The sequence below is a fragment of the Plectropomus leopardus genome, chromosome 14 (genome assembly GCF_008729295.1).
Source record: "Plectropomus leopardus isolate mb chromosome 14, YSFRI_Pleo_2.0, whole genome shotgun sequence".
Taxonomy (NCBI): domain Eukaryota; kingdom Metazoa; phylum Chordata; class Actinopteri; order Perciformes; family Serranidae; genus Plectropomus; species Plectropomus leopardus.
In genome coordinates, this window is record NC_056476.1 from 29,879,051 (window position 1) to 29,895,123 (window position 16,073).

Sequence of the window (16,073 nt, forward strand, 5' to 3'; positions counted from 1 at the left end):
ATGACGTCAATACATCAATAATTCTTCTCTGTATTTGGATTCTTCGTTCACTATGAAGGCATGCGAGAAAAACAAAGTTTTCCTCACAAATTCAACATAACACAGGGAGAATAACTGATATACAAATGGTCATTTGGAAGGTGAAGTTTTCCTTTAACAATAGTTTAAATGAGTGGGTGTAGTAGGGCTAAGTGGTGGCTAAATGCACTGTGATGTAGCGACACATAAATTATTAACAACTGTGCAGTTCCTTTCAGCTCTTCTGAGCTTGAAATGTCTTTAGCTCATTGTTTTGATTTTACAGCCTGAAACTTTACCGTTTTGATTCACTTTCAGCACTCTCATCTTGCCTCCAGCAGACGCTGGTCACTTTATGATGCAATAATAGGGATGTAACGAGTCATTCAACTCATGATTTGATGCGATTCACGATACTGGGTTCACCATACGATTTTCTCACGATTTTTTCTAAAATACAAAATGAGACTACAGAAATAAGTATGACTGAAAAATATAATATTTCTGACCTGAGGAGTCTCACATGCCGCCCCACTTTTCGAGCCTTTGCTTCGTCTTATTACGTTGGCGAGCTGGCTGTAGTCTCAGACATGACGTAGGACGTTGAACACATAGTGATGTGGCACATCGAGCAAGCGAAGTCAAAAGCAGGTTACGCCCTCTGCTGTTCAAAAAAAAAGTATCAGGGTTCATTTTTCATTTCACCGATTTGAATCTCATATTTTATTTTGATTCTTAACTACCTCGCGGTGCATCGTTACATTCCTACAAAATAATATTTTAATGTTGTGGCCAAAAAACAAAACAAAAAAAAGATAAATAAATAAATAAAATACTAGTAGCCCACCCCACTAATTTAACATTTTTGGACTTACAATGGATGGTCATTTATAAAGGATCTAAATTGGTGCATAGATATCCTTTTATTATCGTGCACATTCTTCCTTGTCGTCAAAGTCTGGTGCTTATGTAACCCACAATGCAACTCAACCTCTGCCAGTTGGGTTACAGTAGTAACAGCCAATGTATCCAGGAGCCTGTAGCCTGCAGCAAATGAGCAGTGGGTGACAGATTTCTTTAAGATCACTTCTCTCTAACTCCACACCTCCAGATTTTTTTACTTTTCAAACTTGTAGTCTTTAACCGACACCGACCCAAGTGTCATGACTTGAGGACATTTATCAGACTGCACACAGCTCCCTTTTTTACAACTTGTCTCACATACGCAGTAGAACTTACTAACACCTGGAAACACACACTGATGAGTTGCTCTTAAAGGACTGAGCCATTTTTCTCTCACAGCTTCACAGTTACTGTGAGGAGCCTGCAGTATAAATGTAAGCCATCATCACACATGAACACATGTCACTGAAATAGGACTTTGATATGCACAGTGAAATACTATCATGATATTCTTTGTCAATATATGGGTATTTCCTTTGCAATCATCTGGCTAATTTGTTTCCCAAGGTTTTAATTAAAGCGAAAAGATTTGATAATAAGGACAATCTTTTGATCCATAAGGACAGATTCATTCATTCAAAAGAAGAGAAAACACAAAAGCACTAACCTAATGCTGCAATGTAGCAATTACTGGATGTCCTGATCACGTTTTTTGCCCCTGAACCCTATCAGAGTCGTGTAGTATTGATTATCTGTTGATACTGAGTCCCAGTCAGATACTTGTATTTACCTGGATAATGCAGCCGCACAATGCACACTTCACACTTAAAAGTTAACAACAATGTATAGTGTGTATATTGACACTTCAATAGCTCTGCAATGCAATACAATAAAAAATGGCTGCATCCAAACAGTTCTGTAAGGTTTTGGTTTTTTTTTTTTTTTTTACAAAAATAATAAAGTAAACAAACTAAAAATACATTTATATGGCTCTTATCACAATTTCGCCAAGTCCAGCATTTGTTTTTTTTTAATCAATTAAAGTAAACAAACTAAATTGCATCTTTCAAAATTACTCTCAAATCTGTGTAGTATCATTATAATAAAAGTACAGAACACTATAAATGAGTAATATAATCACAGTTCTGCTTCACAGTAGTGTAAAAGCTCACAAAGTAAACAAAAAATGAACAACAAAAATTTTAATTCCACAAAAAGCGGTGTAGCAGCTTCAGTTGAACATCAAAAAAAGTTTCTAAATATGGAGTAGCAGCATTACAGTAAAACCTGAATATTTGCTGCAAATTGTGCTCTCCATTTATATCATCTTTGTGACGACAAATGTAAACTAAGGGCACATGCTCAAAATACGGGATCCCAATCAATAAAAAAAATGCGTTAATCTGGCCTAATACCGATCCATTAGATTTTATCCATAGTTATTGGTGCTCTGTTATCATCCTCACGTCTCCCTGAGTGTAATAGTATACATGTAGTTAACAGTAACCTGCTCTGGTTTACATTTTAATGTGCTGAAAATTCAAATTTTCACTCCAAACTTGCACAACAATTAGCTTTGGTGTGTTCTCATGCACAGCATAGAGAGAAGTAACAAAAAAAGACTTAATTTAGTCAAACATATTAATGGTTAATGTCAGCTGATCTGGAGCTCACAGGCTCTTCATCACGTCAGAGATAATAATACCACTTATATACTCACTGCAACCCTCCAGTCATTTACTGACAGCCACCATAGACAGTCTCTTGAATCACACTGGCAACTAAAAAACTAAAATGCACCCAACTTTCATCACTAAATTGAAAACATGTGGCTACATCCCACTGTTGACCTGCTGCAGACGGCAGTGTGTTGGAGGGGGATTACAGAAGCCCGTGTGGAAATTTCAGCGTGCCCGTCTGGCCGGTCTGTGCACACTGCCGTAAACAAAGCCTCCACTTTGCCTGTGAGAACTCACCAAATCTGATTTAATCTAGAGCATACTGCCAGCAAAAGGCTCTGGCTCCATACAAAACAACATGGCACCAACTGCTCATCACTGGAACCTAATCACACTGAAAATGTTTAGTTTTTGTCAAGAGTGGCCGAGGACTCCACAGAACTGCTAGTACAGCATCTGTTACTGTGTCGGAGAGTGAAGTTTGCATTATGACGGCTGTTGCAGATATTGTCAGTGCACTGCATGGATTTCTAAATGTTTTTTGTTGTCTGCAGGTGAAGGTGCGTGAGAGCGAGGAGAGCATCGCAGACCATGAGAGCTTCCATGACAGCCTGCTAAACATAGAGAAGTGGCTGATGATCATGAGGCAGAAGCTGGAGTCCTTCCATGGGCCCTCAGGAGAGTGGAGCATCCAGGGCCGCCGGCAAGAAGCCGAGGTGTGTGTGTGTGTGTGTGTGTGTGTGTGTGCGTGTGTGTGTGTGCACTCGCGCATATATATAACAGGGAACATACTCATCGTTACACAGTCACCAACAGGGAACGGCAAAACTAACAGGGGACATTTTTTAAGTCCCCACTTGGACATGCTCTAAATCATCATAAAATCATGTGTTATGGCCTCTGGTGAAATTTTTCAGATTTTGCCAAGAGGGGACCAAAGTGTGTGTGAGTGTTTATATCCATATTCAGAGCTCTCCCTCCTGGTTGGAGCTGGTATTTGAACGACCCATTCACACACGTCGCTTTTAACACTCCTCTCCCCAGCAGCCTTTCAGACTGCAGATGGGCCGTTAAACAGGCTTTAGTAATGTTAATGTGGGTGACATGAAGGCCACAGAATGTAATGTATCAAATATGATACAAATAGCATGATAGGGTTAATAAAGACACCAGTCTCCTGAAAAGTGATTTGTTATTAGTCTTTGCATTAAAATTCAAGGCTTGGCTTTAGGTGATTTCAGAAGTTTTAAGCTCTATACTGTATTAAAATAAAGGGCTACCCAGAAGGCAGGAGAGAAATCAGTATTTTAGAGCCTTAAAAAAAGCAAGAAAACTATAATCCAAGCAGAATAAACCTTTACATAAAATGATCAGCAGTAAGATTTTTTCTTTTTTTTAGGTTTAATTATGTAAAATGATGTAACATCAGACCTTGACTAGACCTTTAAAGTTGTTCAGTCCCTGACGATACTGACCTGACCAGTTTTCACGAGCACTGAATGTCAATCAGTTTTTTTTCAATATACTTCAATATACACTCTCAGTCTGTACGCATAGAAATGTAATTTGTTTGTGGGTTATTAGAAAAAACATTATAGAAAACATGTCCAAACATAGGATAATGCAACATGAGTCCACTGTTGGCTGGTACATAATGACAATTAGTTCCCTCTTGGATAGCATGGAGTGACGTTCACACTCCACCATGTAAAGAATAAATAAAATGAGATAGATAAGACTTACACAAAAAGAATCTTACCTAAATAATTCAAAAATTATTCCTCAACTATGATTACAATGACTGTGATTATTATAATTATAACTAATATTTTATAACAAACTATAAAGGCTCAGTTTTAGTGGATGGCTTAACCATCTAGCTTGACACTGTTTTACAATACGGCTTCCCCAGAGGGCAAGGAAATATTTTTAAATCTAAAGAAAGGAGAAATAACAATAACAATAATAATAATAATAATAATAATAATAATAAGGGTAGGAAGAAAATGTGGAGAGAAAAATACCAGCAAGATCTTTACTAATTTTAATGAATTGCTTAAATTAGTTTATTATCAGAATTTAACTTAACCTTGAGATTAGCTCAATCCTCCAAAACTCCCTTTGAGTTTTTAGATGCACTAGAAGCACTAGATTTCTGTCAATCTTACAATGTACATATGTTTTTTTTCTCTATAATCACAGGAATGCATTTTATTTGCTGATCTACTCTACAGGCAAAAGAGGTCCACACTTGTGTAGTATAAAGCAACAGGGGTCCACAGTTGGCTGGTACATAATGACACAAGTTACTTGTAAATATATCTAAACTAAATCATGTAATTTTTTTTTGCTTCTAAAAGGATCTGTAAGTATGTATTTTTGTAACTGAATATAAAGGCTCAGCCGTTGTGGATGTCTTTACCATTTTATAGCTTGACACTGTGTTTAAAAAGGGAGCTACCCCAGTCCATTCTCATTGTTAACTTTTCAAATACATTCCCTCTGTCAGTGCTTTTGGCATACCTGCATCAATCTGGATCATGGCAGGATGATGTGAGATGAGAACATAGCCGGACAGAGCCAGCGGCATTGTTATTATACGTCAGTAGACAGCCAGACAGCACGAGGCACATCTGCATACATCTTGCGTGGCTAGCATCACTTGAGAATATGGATGGACATACTCAAAACTTCCATTTAACAGTTTTTACAAGCAAAAAAAATGCCATGCAAGTTTTAGGTTTTTTTTTGAGGATTTAAAGTTTTTTTTTCTATTGGGAAAAGAATATTAAAACAAAAATGTTATTTTTTTTTTTAAAAAAGGAATAAAGTTTCATCATCATTGAATGATGCCTTTTCAGAGCCAATATTTGCATAAAATGAAGCAAATAATTTAAAAATAGCTTTGCTGGTCCAAAGTCTTCTTTGTAAAACATCAGAGCCACTCAGAAATACTTAGAGGGCAACTGAGGAACTGAGTGGATTAGTTGTGGGCAGACATACAGTGAAAATCAGATTTTAACCGGTTTAAATAGTTAAGAATTCTGTATAGTTGCAGTGATTTGACAAAATTGCAGGGTCTCCCAGAATTCACAGGAATCAGCTGAATTTGGCATTTATTGTTATGGTTGAAATCCAATGTATGTGTGCCCATCTATAGGAATCCATTTTATTTGTCGCTCCACATTACAGAAAAGAGGTCCACACTTGAGTTGTATAAAGTGACATGAGTCCACTGTTGGCTGGTATATAATGACACAAGTTCCATCTTAGATATATAGTATAGAGTGACATTCCCATTTCAACATGAATAAATGACAAAGAATAGGAAAAAAAGAAGTTAGATGCATTATTGTTCAAAAAAATAATCTTACAAAAATGTAATAATAAAATTATTTATTTTTTTAGGAAATTGGAGATAGAAATATCATTTTAGTTTTTTCGTACATTGCTTTTTGAATCGTGCACCTGAATAAGTTTTTGAGTTGCTGTTTAAGAGTGTGCTCCTTTTTACCTTGTGTTGAAAACACATTGACAACCCATCATGATATAAATGACTAGAGCAATCTTTAATGGTATTTATAATATGGGAGGTTTTGTGAGCAATCAGTTTGTCTCAGTTACAGGGATAAGTCAGTTAGAGGAATGATTAACCTCTGAAACCCTCTGTTCAACTGCTGAGATGAACTATTTCAAATTCTATAGGTTTTTGGCTGTACTTTTGGCTGTACTTTAACTTTAAATTCTAAAAAAGGAAAGTCAGTCCACACTTTGTCCCCTCTTGGCCTGTACAAAATGACACTTCTTGTTTTGTTTTGTTTTGTTTTGTTTTATATTTTCTCCAATGTTTTAAATTAATCTTAAATCTGCATTAGACAGACAAAATTGTATATACACATTACTAGATCTCAAGAAAACCAAAACAACTACAACTACTAAAACAACTAAAGAAATATAAAACAGCCAACAATACAAAAACTGCAGCAGAACTAGGATCAAAATAGGATTCACTTTCAAGTAAAATAAAAAAATAACGCTGAGAGATTTGGATTGGATTGTCTGCTGTGTACGACCTTTAAAGTCTTCTGTTGTAGGAGAGGGAACTGAGAGTTTTTAAATGGGTGTACTGGCATGCAAAATTACCAGCACATTTATGGATTGTGTCTTTAACAGAGGCTGACTACTCATTTTGTATTGGATTAAATGATTTGCCATCTCTCTGTGTGCATGCTGCAGTGACCAGAGGGACTTATTATTATTCAACACAGTTTTGGTTTATATGAAGAATTTCAAATTCCTTAAAGGGTTTTTAGTTTATGATGTAAGCATTAAACAATCCTCCACATTGACTGAGTGGAGTGTCCAGCACCCATGTGCCTTTAAGGTTGCCTCTGAGAAATGAGTGACTTGGAGAGGGTGAGGGGTCAGCGTGTGCAGCTCTGTGCCAGGCCTTGATTCTCTGCAGTGTGGGGGTTGGTTTCTTTGTTGTTGACGATGGTCAATAGGCCATTCCACATTAAGCTTCAGAGATGCTAATTTATATTAGCTAGAATGTTACATCCAACTCTGACTGCCTGAGACATGGGTCTGTCCCCTGTCCTGGGTTAAGCAAGTGGCACACAGTGCTTATTTTAGCTGGTACAACATCTCTGGATTATTGGGAAGAACATCCTAAAAGTTTACAGATTGGCATATAATTCTCCACTCAAATTCCCACTAGCTTGAATACTGATACAAAAGTAGTACTTTTTTTACTGGATAGTTAAATATTTGAACATATTTAATCACCTAATAATTACATGAATTTCATGGCAAACCATTGTGATGTTACATAGTTTATTGTGCCAAGTTAACATTTAATTGTTCTAATCATAATAAAAGGTTTGGTTTCAACTATAGGAGTAAAACAAAACTAAAGAGTAAGAGTGATCGTCTGATCATCATGTTAAACATATTCAGGAAACAGAAATAAAATGTCAGAATGCAACATTGAGCCAAAGAAAAAACATGGTGGATTATTGTAGTTTTGTAACATAGGTTTTGTTATTGATCTGTAATGTTGAATTTATGTAGTCCATTTTTCACCTCCTGAACCCTTTTCATTTGAGCTGCAGTGATATAAATTTAAAAGGTTTGGTCATAAATCAGTTTGAACTTATATATGAAAATAAATAGTTTTCTAACCTATAAAACATTTAATGGGGGCAAACATGTATGCATGCTTAACACAGCGCTGAGAAACAAAGCATTTTTTAAGTGACTGTAAGATTTAAAACAGCAAATGCAACTTTAAAATGGCCTCCCAAATAATATGTCAAGATCCACTACATGGTATTTTTTAACAGTTTAACAATATACCATCAGCAGTGTATCAGTGTATCAGCGTACCATCAGTAGTTGCAATTTATTTATTAGTTATCAAGTAGTATTGACAAAAGTGAAATTAACAGTCTGTTAACAGCCAGCTTAGGAAAGATGACACTGACATGTAAAATTATCAGCACATTTATGGAGCGAAATGCATCCCTAAAGGAGGTTAAATGTTCATTTGTTTGTGAAAAAATTGTTGTTCATCTCTCTAAGATGTTAAACATTTGATTCAGTGGTGCTCTGCATTATTAAGTAAGCAATCACATGGTGTTATAGATATATTGTTAGATTTATGAGCCTTCAGTTGATGAAGCTGACAAAAATATGTAATTTCCTCTACACTGAAGAGGTGGAGTGACCAGCACCCATATGATTCTCAGATCCTAACTTTGAATGTTGAACAGTGGAGACTGCTGCCACTGAGAAGTGAGTGACCTGCAGTGAGTGAGGGGTTTGACTCTGTGCAAGTCAGTCTGTGAAAATCTGTCAGGCCTTGATTCCCTGCAGTGCGGGGGATGGTTTCTTCTAGCTGACGATGGTCGTTAGCACATGACACATTGAGCTAAGGGGTTGCTAACTTCTCATATCCAAGATGCTGTATCTGATTTAGACTGACTGAAACGTGGCTTATTCCCCCATCCTGGGTTTAACAAGTAGCACACACTGCTTATCTTGGTTAGTACAACATCCCTGGATTATTGGGAAGAACACCCTGAAATTGTACGGAGTAGGCATACAATTCTCCACTTTAATTCCCATTTTAAATACTGTTTTTTTTTTTTTTTCAAAACTTGTACTATTATGGATATTTAAGTAGTTGAACATATTCAGTTACCTAATGATTACATCTGTTATTTCATGACATACCATTTTGATGTTGCACAGGTTATTGCCTCAAGTTTACATTTCATTATTCTAATTATAATAAAAGGTTCTGTTTTAACTAAAGAGGTAAAACAATACTACAGAATTAGATACTCTGTAAAGCATCTACAAACATTATTTAGATAGTTAAAATGTTGTCAATGGTTATTGATTGTATGGAGTAAAACTAATTTGGCCCTTTTAAATGTTTTATAGGTGAGCTACATAAAGAGTACATGTTTGTGTCCTGATTGTGTGATTATCATTTTAAACACATATATGAACAGAAAGTCAATGTTGACATGCAACTTTGACCCAAAGATAAATGTAGTGGGTTATTGTTGTTTTGCAACTTTTGTAACCTATTAAAAATTTAATGAAGGGCAAACATGTATGTATACCTTACAAAGTGCTTAGAAAGACATTATTTATTAAGTGACTCAAAAGATTTAAATAGCAACTGCAACTTTATAATGGTCTTCCAAATAGTATTTCAAGATCTGCTACATGGTATTTGTTAACAGTTTAACAGTTTATTACCATTAGCAGTTGCAACTTTATAGAAACCATCCAAACAATGTTTATAAACAGTTTTCAAACCAACTATTAATAGTTAACAAAGTGTTATAAATATTTGGTCTATCTATCCAAGAGATATTTATATTGTATAATTTACTTTTTTTGTTTTTACAAAGGTTTACAAATTAGTTGGAAACCATTAATACTTAGTTTATGTATTTATACAAGACTGTATAAGTCTTGGTATTTGACTAATAAAATAACAATCTATAACATTACTTATAATGGGTAAAGTTAATTAGTTATCATTTCTTCATTGGTTATCAAGGAGTATTGACAAAAGTATAATTAACAGTCAGTTAACAAATTATTAATGATGCCTATAATACAGTATTGCCAGCTTCAGAAAGATGATACCGACACGTAAAATTACCACATTTATGGAGTAAGATGCATCCTTAAAAGAGGCTGAGTATTCATATGTGTGAAAAAAAATGTTATTCATCTCTGTATGATCTATGTACATTTGATTCAATGGCTTTGTGCATTCTTTAGAAAGCAATCTGTCTTTATTACATTCACACACAGTTTTATAGATATATTTTTATATTTACTTGGCCTTCAGTTGATGAAGTGGACAAAAATATGTAATTTCTTCTACACTGAAGAGGTGGAGTGACCAGCACCCATATGATTCTCAGATCCTAACTTTGAGTGTTGAACAGTGGAGACTGCTGCCACTGAGAAGTGTGAGTGACCTGCAGTGGGTGAGGGGTTTGATTCTCTGCAAGTCAGCCTGTGAAAATCTGTCAGGCCTTGATTCCCTGCAGTGCGGGGGATGGTTTCTTCTAGCTGACGATGGTCGTTATGGTCGTGAGGACATTACACATTGGGGCTTCAGGGTTGCTTACTTCTCATATCCTAGATGTTGTATCTGACTGAAACATGGCTTTTTCCTCTTTCCTGTGTTAAACAAGTGGATGTTGGGTAAGATAATGTTAAACTGTAAAGAGTAGAAATACAAGCAGAATTCCACATTTGTCGTCAATTGCACAATTGACTACAAGCTATTCAAAAAAAGGAGTTAAACATGTTTTTCACATGAAGAAACATCTGCTGGGAAGTGACATAATAACCACATGTATGTAATATCACTGAAATAATTGAAAGGTAATTATTTATTAAGTGGCCCTCTAAAGCAGTAGGGCATCTTGGCTCTCAGTGGCTCTGTTTGTCTGAATTTTTAACGCAATGGCCATCAGAAACACATTAACATTAGTTAAACTTTAAGTGCTAAAGAGTTGTTTCAGTTGACAACACTGGAATGTAAAGACCTGTAAAGCTGAGTGTCAATGTAAACTTATTTTAGCAATCTCACATGCTTCATGCACACTCTCTGTGCCGCAGTGACAATGCTGTATACCAGCCCTGTATTTGCCAACTAATTTACAACTCTATGTGTTACCAACTATAGTTATCAAAAACAACCAAAAAATAGATATAATAAAAACTTAGTTCTGGGTTGCACAAACCTCTTTGAATGGGGTCAACAGAAGATAACTAGTGAAGGCCCATTCATAGATGTGTATCCTGCTGTGATGGTTTTGAGATGAGGTGTTGGTGGCTCATCACCATTTCAATGCCCATCAAAAACACTAACATACCAGTTAAACTTTAAGTGCTAAAGAAAGGTTTTAGTTCACAATACTGGAATTTAAAGTCCTGTAAAGCTGAGTGTCATTGTGAACTTATCGTATTATTATATTATTTATTATGTGCCTTTCACTTCATGCACACTCTTTGTGCACTGTGACAATGCTGCATGCCAGTGTGTGTAGTATATGTTATAGACTGTAGTCATTAAAAAACAAACATCTTTGAATGGGGTCTAGATTAGATAATGCTAAAATACACTTACAAACACAGGTGTTTCATCCATCACTAAAAAACTATTCATTTTGAACACAATGGAACACATTACAAAACAAGATTTGGTGTTCAAATCCATTACCTATCATAATAGCATGAAAAGGAGCCTTGAGAAATACATAAAAGAGACAAGGCTAAAAACCAAAAATGAATGGCCATGACCTTTGACCCATAAAGCTGCACTGCATTAAATACCAACATGACTGAAGGATATCACAAAATGAGCTCGGGGACACTAAAAACCACTGACAGTGGACACAGTTTATCACTGTATCTATAAATGCAAATTAAGACTTAACTATGCAAAGTGAAAGCCAGATATCAGCAAAATCCAGAAACACTGCCAACTTCCCCGGACCTGAGCTCATCTGTCACGTCACAGTGAATATTAAGACAAGTTATAATTGTGTTCACATTATAGCCTTTATTTTACAAAGCTACAATGGCAACATTTCTGGTGCCAATTTACTAAACAATGAGAAGCTTTACTGAATAGATACATTTTTGTATTAGATATTTTTCTCTTTACAAAATGCACCTTTCTATTTCTTTTTCATTAATCTATGATGGAGTGTGAATATCACTCTGTCCTATCCAAAAGGGAACTTGTGTCATTATGTACCAGCCAACTTGGGACCACCGTCGCTTTATTCTATATGTGTGGCCCTTTTTTCTGTAATGTTGATCAACAAAGAAAATGCATTCTTATGCATATAAATTGAAAGCACGCACATACATTGTAAAAGAGATCCTGTGCTTGTAATAACTCTTAATGGGAATTTCCAGTAAAAGTCTGATAATAAATCTATTTTTATGATTAATCAGCAAATACTGTTGCTGACCTTTATATCGTTTTGGTCCTTTCTGGGAAACCCTTCATTGTAAAGGTGAACATCTAAAGTAGGAATTCCAGTATGTTTTTTCCATGGCCAAGGGATCAGCCAGTATGTGTGATATCTCTGATCTAGACACTAGAGAAAGAAGTCTCAGACTTGTAATGTCATGAAGTATAAAGTCTGGAGCTGCTCCTTCTGCTCATCGAGAGCCTAATTTTGGGGACCAACAGAATGTTTGTTATCCCTTAAACCCAAATGAACTTTATTATATTGGTGTTGTCAGTTCTGTAACAGAAAATGTTCCCATATACTTATAACATTGTTCTGGCTGTTCTCAGTGTCATCTAGAAAATCTTTCACAATTTCATATCAATGGAGCAACTCTACACTTTATATCACATGACATCACAAGCACTCCAGTTTTTGGATATGGGAGCGAGTTGCCCATGTTTACTAATGTTTTTAGACTGCCTTAGATCATAGAAATAATATGTATGTATTTTAGAAATGGGCATAATTTCCCATTAATACAGTATCAAGCCATAAAAAGGTTAAGCCAGCCACTAAAGTTGAGCCTTTATATTCTGTTACACAAACATACTAACAAATCATATTTGAAGAAGAAATGTAACATTATTCAGATGAGATTTTTTTTCACAAGTATTATTAAATATGTTTGTATGTGCTTTACATGGTTGAGTGTGAACGTCACTCCGTGCTATCTAAGAAGGAACTTGTGACATTATGTACCAGCCAACAGTGGACTCATGTCATTATATCCTACTCAAGGGTGGACCTTCTTCTGTAATGTGCACCAACAAACAAGTTGCATTTCTTTAAGTACAGACTGAGAACACAAGTATATTGAAAACTTGATTGACATTCACTACTTGTGAAAACTGGTCAGGTAAGTATTTTGGAAATTGAACAATTTTAAAGGTCAAGTCAAAGTTTGATGTTACATAATTTTAATTTAAAACTCCTTTTTTAGTTTTCTTACAAAAGGAAATGGAGTGTGGACATTTTTTTTTTCTTTTTAGAGTGCAAAGTTCAAAGAGTACAAACAGAAGTCGACTTATGAAGGCCCATTCATAGATGTGTATCCTGTTGTGATGGTTTTGAGATGAGTTGTTGGTGGCTCATCACCATTTCAATGCCCATCAAAAACACTAACATACCAGTTAAACTTTAAGTGCTAAAGAAAAGTTTCAGTTTACAATACTGGAATGTAAAGTCCTGTAAAGCTGAGTGTCATTGTGAACTTATCGTAACATTTATTATGTGCCTTTCACTTCACGCACACTCTCTGTGCACTGTGACAATGCTGCATGCCAGTGTGTGTAGTATGTGTTACAGACTGTAGTCATTAAAAAAACAAACATCTTTGAATGGGGTCTAGATTAGATAATGCTAAAATACACTAACAAACACAGGTGTTTCATCCATCACTGAAAAACTATTGTGAACACAAAGGAATACATTACAAAACAAGATATTTGCTGTTCAAATCCATTAACTATCTGCCATAATAGCATGAAAAGATTTAGAGAACCTTGAGAAATCTCTGCATAAAAGGGACAAGGCTAAAAACCAAAAATGAATGGCCATGACCTTTGACCCATAAAGCTGCACTGCATTAAATACCAACATGATATCACAAAATGAGCTTGGGGACACTGAAAACCACTGACAGTGAACACAGTTCATCACTGCATCTATAAATGCAATTTAAGACTCTACTATGCTAAGTGAAAGCCAGATTCAACAAAATCCAGAAACGCCACTGACTTCTCTGGACCTGAGCTCATCTGTCATGTCACAGTTTGATTTCTTTCTTTTGGAAGCAAACAGCTTTTAAGGATTAGTCACAGACTTGTGTTAAATCATTTTATAGTGATTAACTAATTAAAATAAATATATTATTTATTATTAAAATAAGTAATTATATTGCTGATCATTTTATGTATAATGTTACTCGTTTATAGATTTATTTTTCTGAATTTTTGGTGATACATTGGTAGTTACAATTGGTCTGGTCTAAATATACATATATATATACATATATATATATATACATATATAAAACAAAGACAACAATAAAGTTATTAACAGTAAATAGTAAGATAAAACTGAATTCACAGGATTATGGGAGCCTTCTTTAAAAGATATACTTTGCTTTGGCAAGTATTATTTCTGTAATATTTATTATCACAAAAAATGTTGATATATTGCAAGCAATAAAGTTTACATACCCATTTTTAAAGATACAAATGAAGTTTTAGTGAAAAAGAAGCACTCTATAGGTGAGAGAACCAGGATAAACCAGTTTGACTGCAGTATATGGATGTCCCCCCTTTGATAGGCAGACGTCGCTCAAGGCTTCAGGTCCCCTCTTGGCAATTTCTTTAAAAAATTGTAAAAATCACATTTGCAGTAATATTGTGAAAGAAGACCTCAAAAGTAAATTTTCAATTCTAGTTTTGTATTTTTAAAATGACTGCTAATAAAGGTTCCCTCTTGGATAGTACACTTAGATAGTCCCCTATTATTCATGTTCGCATGTATGTGTGTGTGTGTGTGTGTGTGTGTGTGTGTGTGTCTGTGTGTGTCTGTGTGTGTGTGTGTGTGTGTGTGTGTGTGTGTGTGTGTTTTTGCACTTCTGCGCTCACTATCAGCAATTTTTAGAAGACATCAGTTACTTTTAGTTAAAGTTTAGTTTCACAATGGAAATTGGGAAAGAACCTGTTACATTGTACACATTCATAAAAGGACACTCCACATGATGTGTGGAGGTTGTAGTCTCGGTGTTGGGAAATTCTTCGTCCCATTTTGTTGTGTTCATGTGCTCTGAGGTCGTAAAGTGGTAGCACCATGGAAGCTACAGAAAAGATGGGCTGCATTTTAATGTTGAAAGTGTTGAAACATGAGGTTGATAGCCGTGTCCAGTTTATGTATATATATATATATATATATATATATATATATATATATATATATATATATATATATATATTCATTTTTATATTCATTTTTATATGTATTTTATGAATTATATTTTTATATACAACAACATACAACATAACATTTACTTTTGCCCGCCATGTTTATGAATCTATGACATCAAGTCAGCACCTCGTGTTATAAAATAACATTACTATCAATGTTATAGTATACTCCCATGGCATGCTTTAGAGTTCAAAGTTTGCTTGCTTGCTGCAGCTAATAGATGCAGATACTAAAATGTGACACTACTAAAAGTAAATGATAACTACTAGGAACAAAGTAACAAAATATATCATTTTTTCAGTTTGTCAGTTGTTGACACTGTTTCCATGCTTTCCACCATTTCTGCTGCCCTGAAAAGTCACACAAATGTCACAACTCGGCAACTCGGGTATCATTGAAATTTCTCAATTTTCCACTCATTACAACATTGGAGGGCGGTTTATGCGCTCGTAACTCGTAAATGCGATATTTCCGAGGGGCACATGAAGGCTGCGTAATTGTTTGAGTTTAAACATCACCGTCTCCACCTGCCCTTCATCTCAGAATCAGAATCAGACTCAGAGTCAGAATTTAGTTTTTTTGCCAAGTACATTTACATATACAAGGAATGTGACTTGGTGTTTTGGTGCAAAACAATTAACATAAAGGAAGAATAAAATAGTGAATTTAAATAAAATAGAACATAAGATAAAAAAATATAGAAGCAATTTAAATGTATAAAATGACAAGATAAAATATAAAGGACAGAAAAAACTATGTACAAAAGGTGCAATGGAGGAATTGTACAATTTTTCAGAAGCATAGTTACAGTGCAGATACCTTAAGTTTAAATAATAAAGTTGACCTACAGTGTGCATGTAAAGAAATCCAGAGTGGAAACTGGGGAGTCACAGAGGGTGATGGGGGTGGGGGGCGGCAGCGATCCTTGTGAAATCCACTACCATCTCCA

The 16,073-nt window shown here is 35.2% G+C and overlaps 1 protein-coding gene across 1 annotated transcript in view; it reads left to right on the forward strand.

Moving 5' to 3' along the window:
• syne3 (spectrin repeat containing, nuclear envelope family member 3) overlaps positions 1 to 16,073 on the forward strand; it is a 74,391-nt gene that overhangs the window by 31,680 nt on the left and 26,638 nt on the right. Inside the window, exon 12 of the mRNA XM_042500605.1 lies at positions 3,155 to 3,316. Coding sequence (XP_042356539.1) covers positions 3,155 to 3,316 — 162 coding nt within the window. The remainder of the gene's footprint in view (positions 1 to 3,154; positions 3,317 to 16,073) is intronic.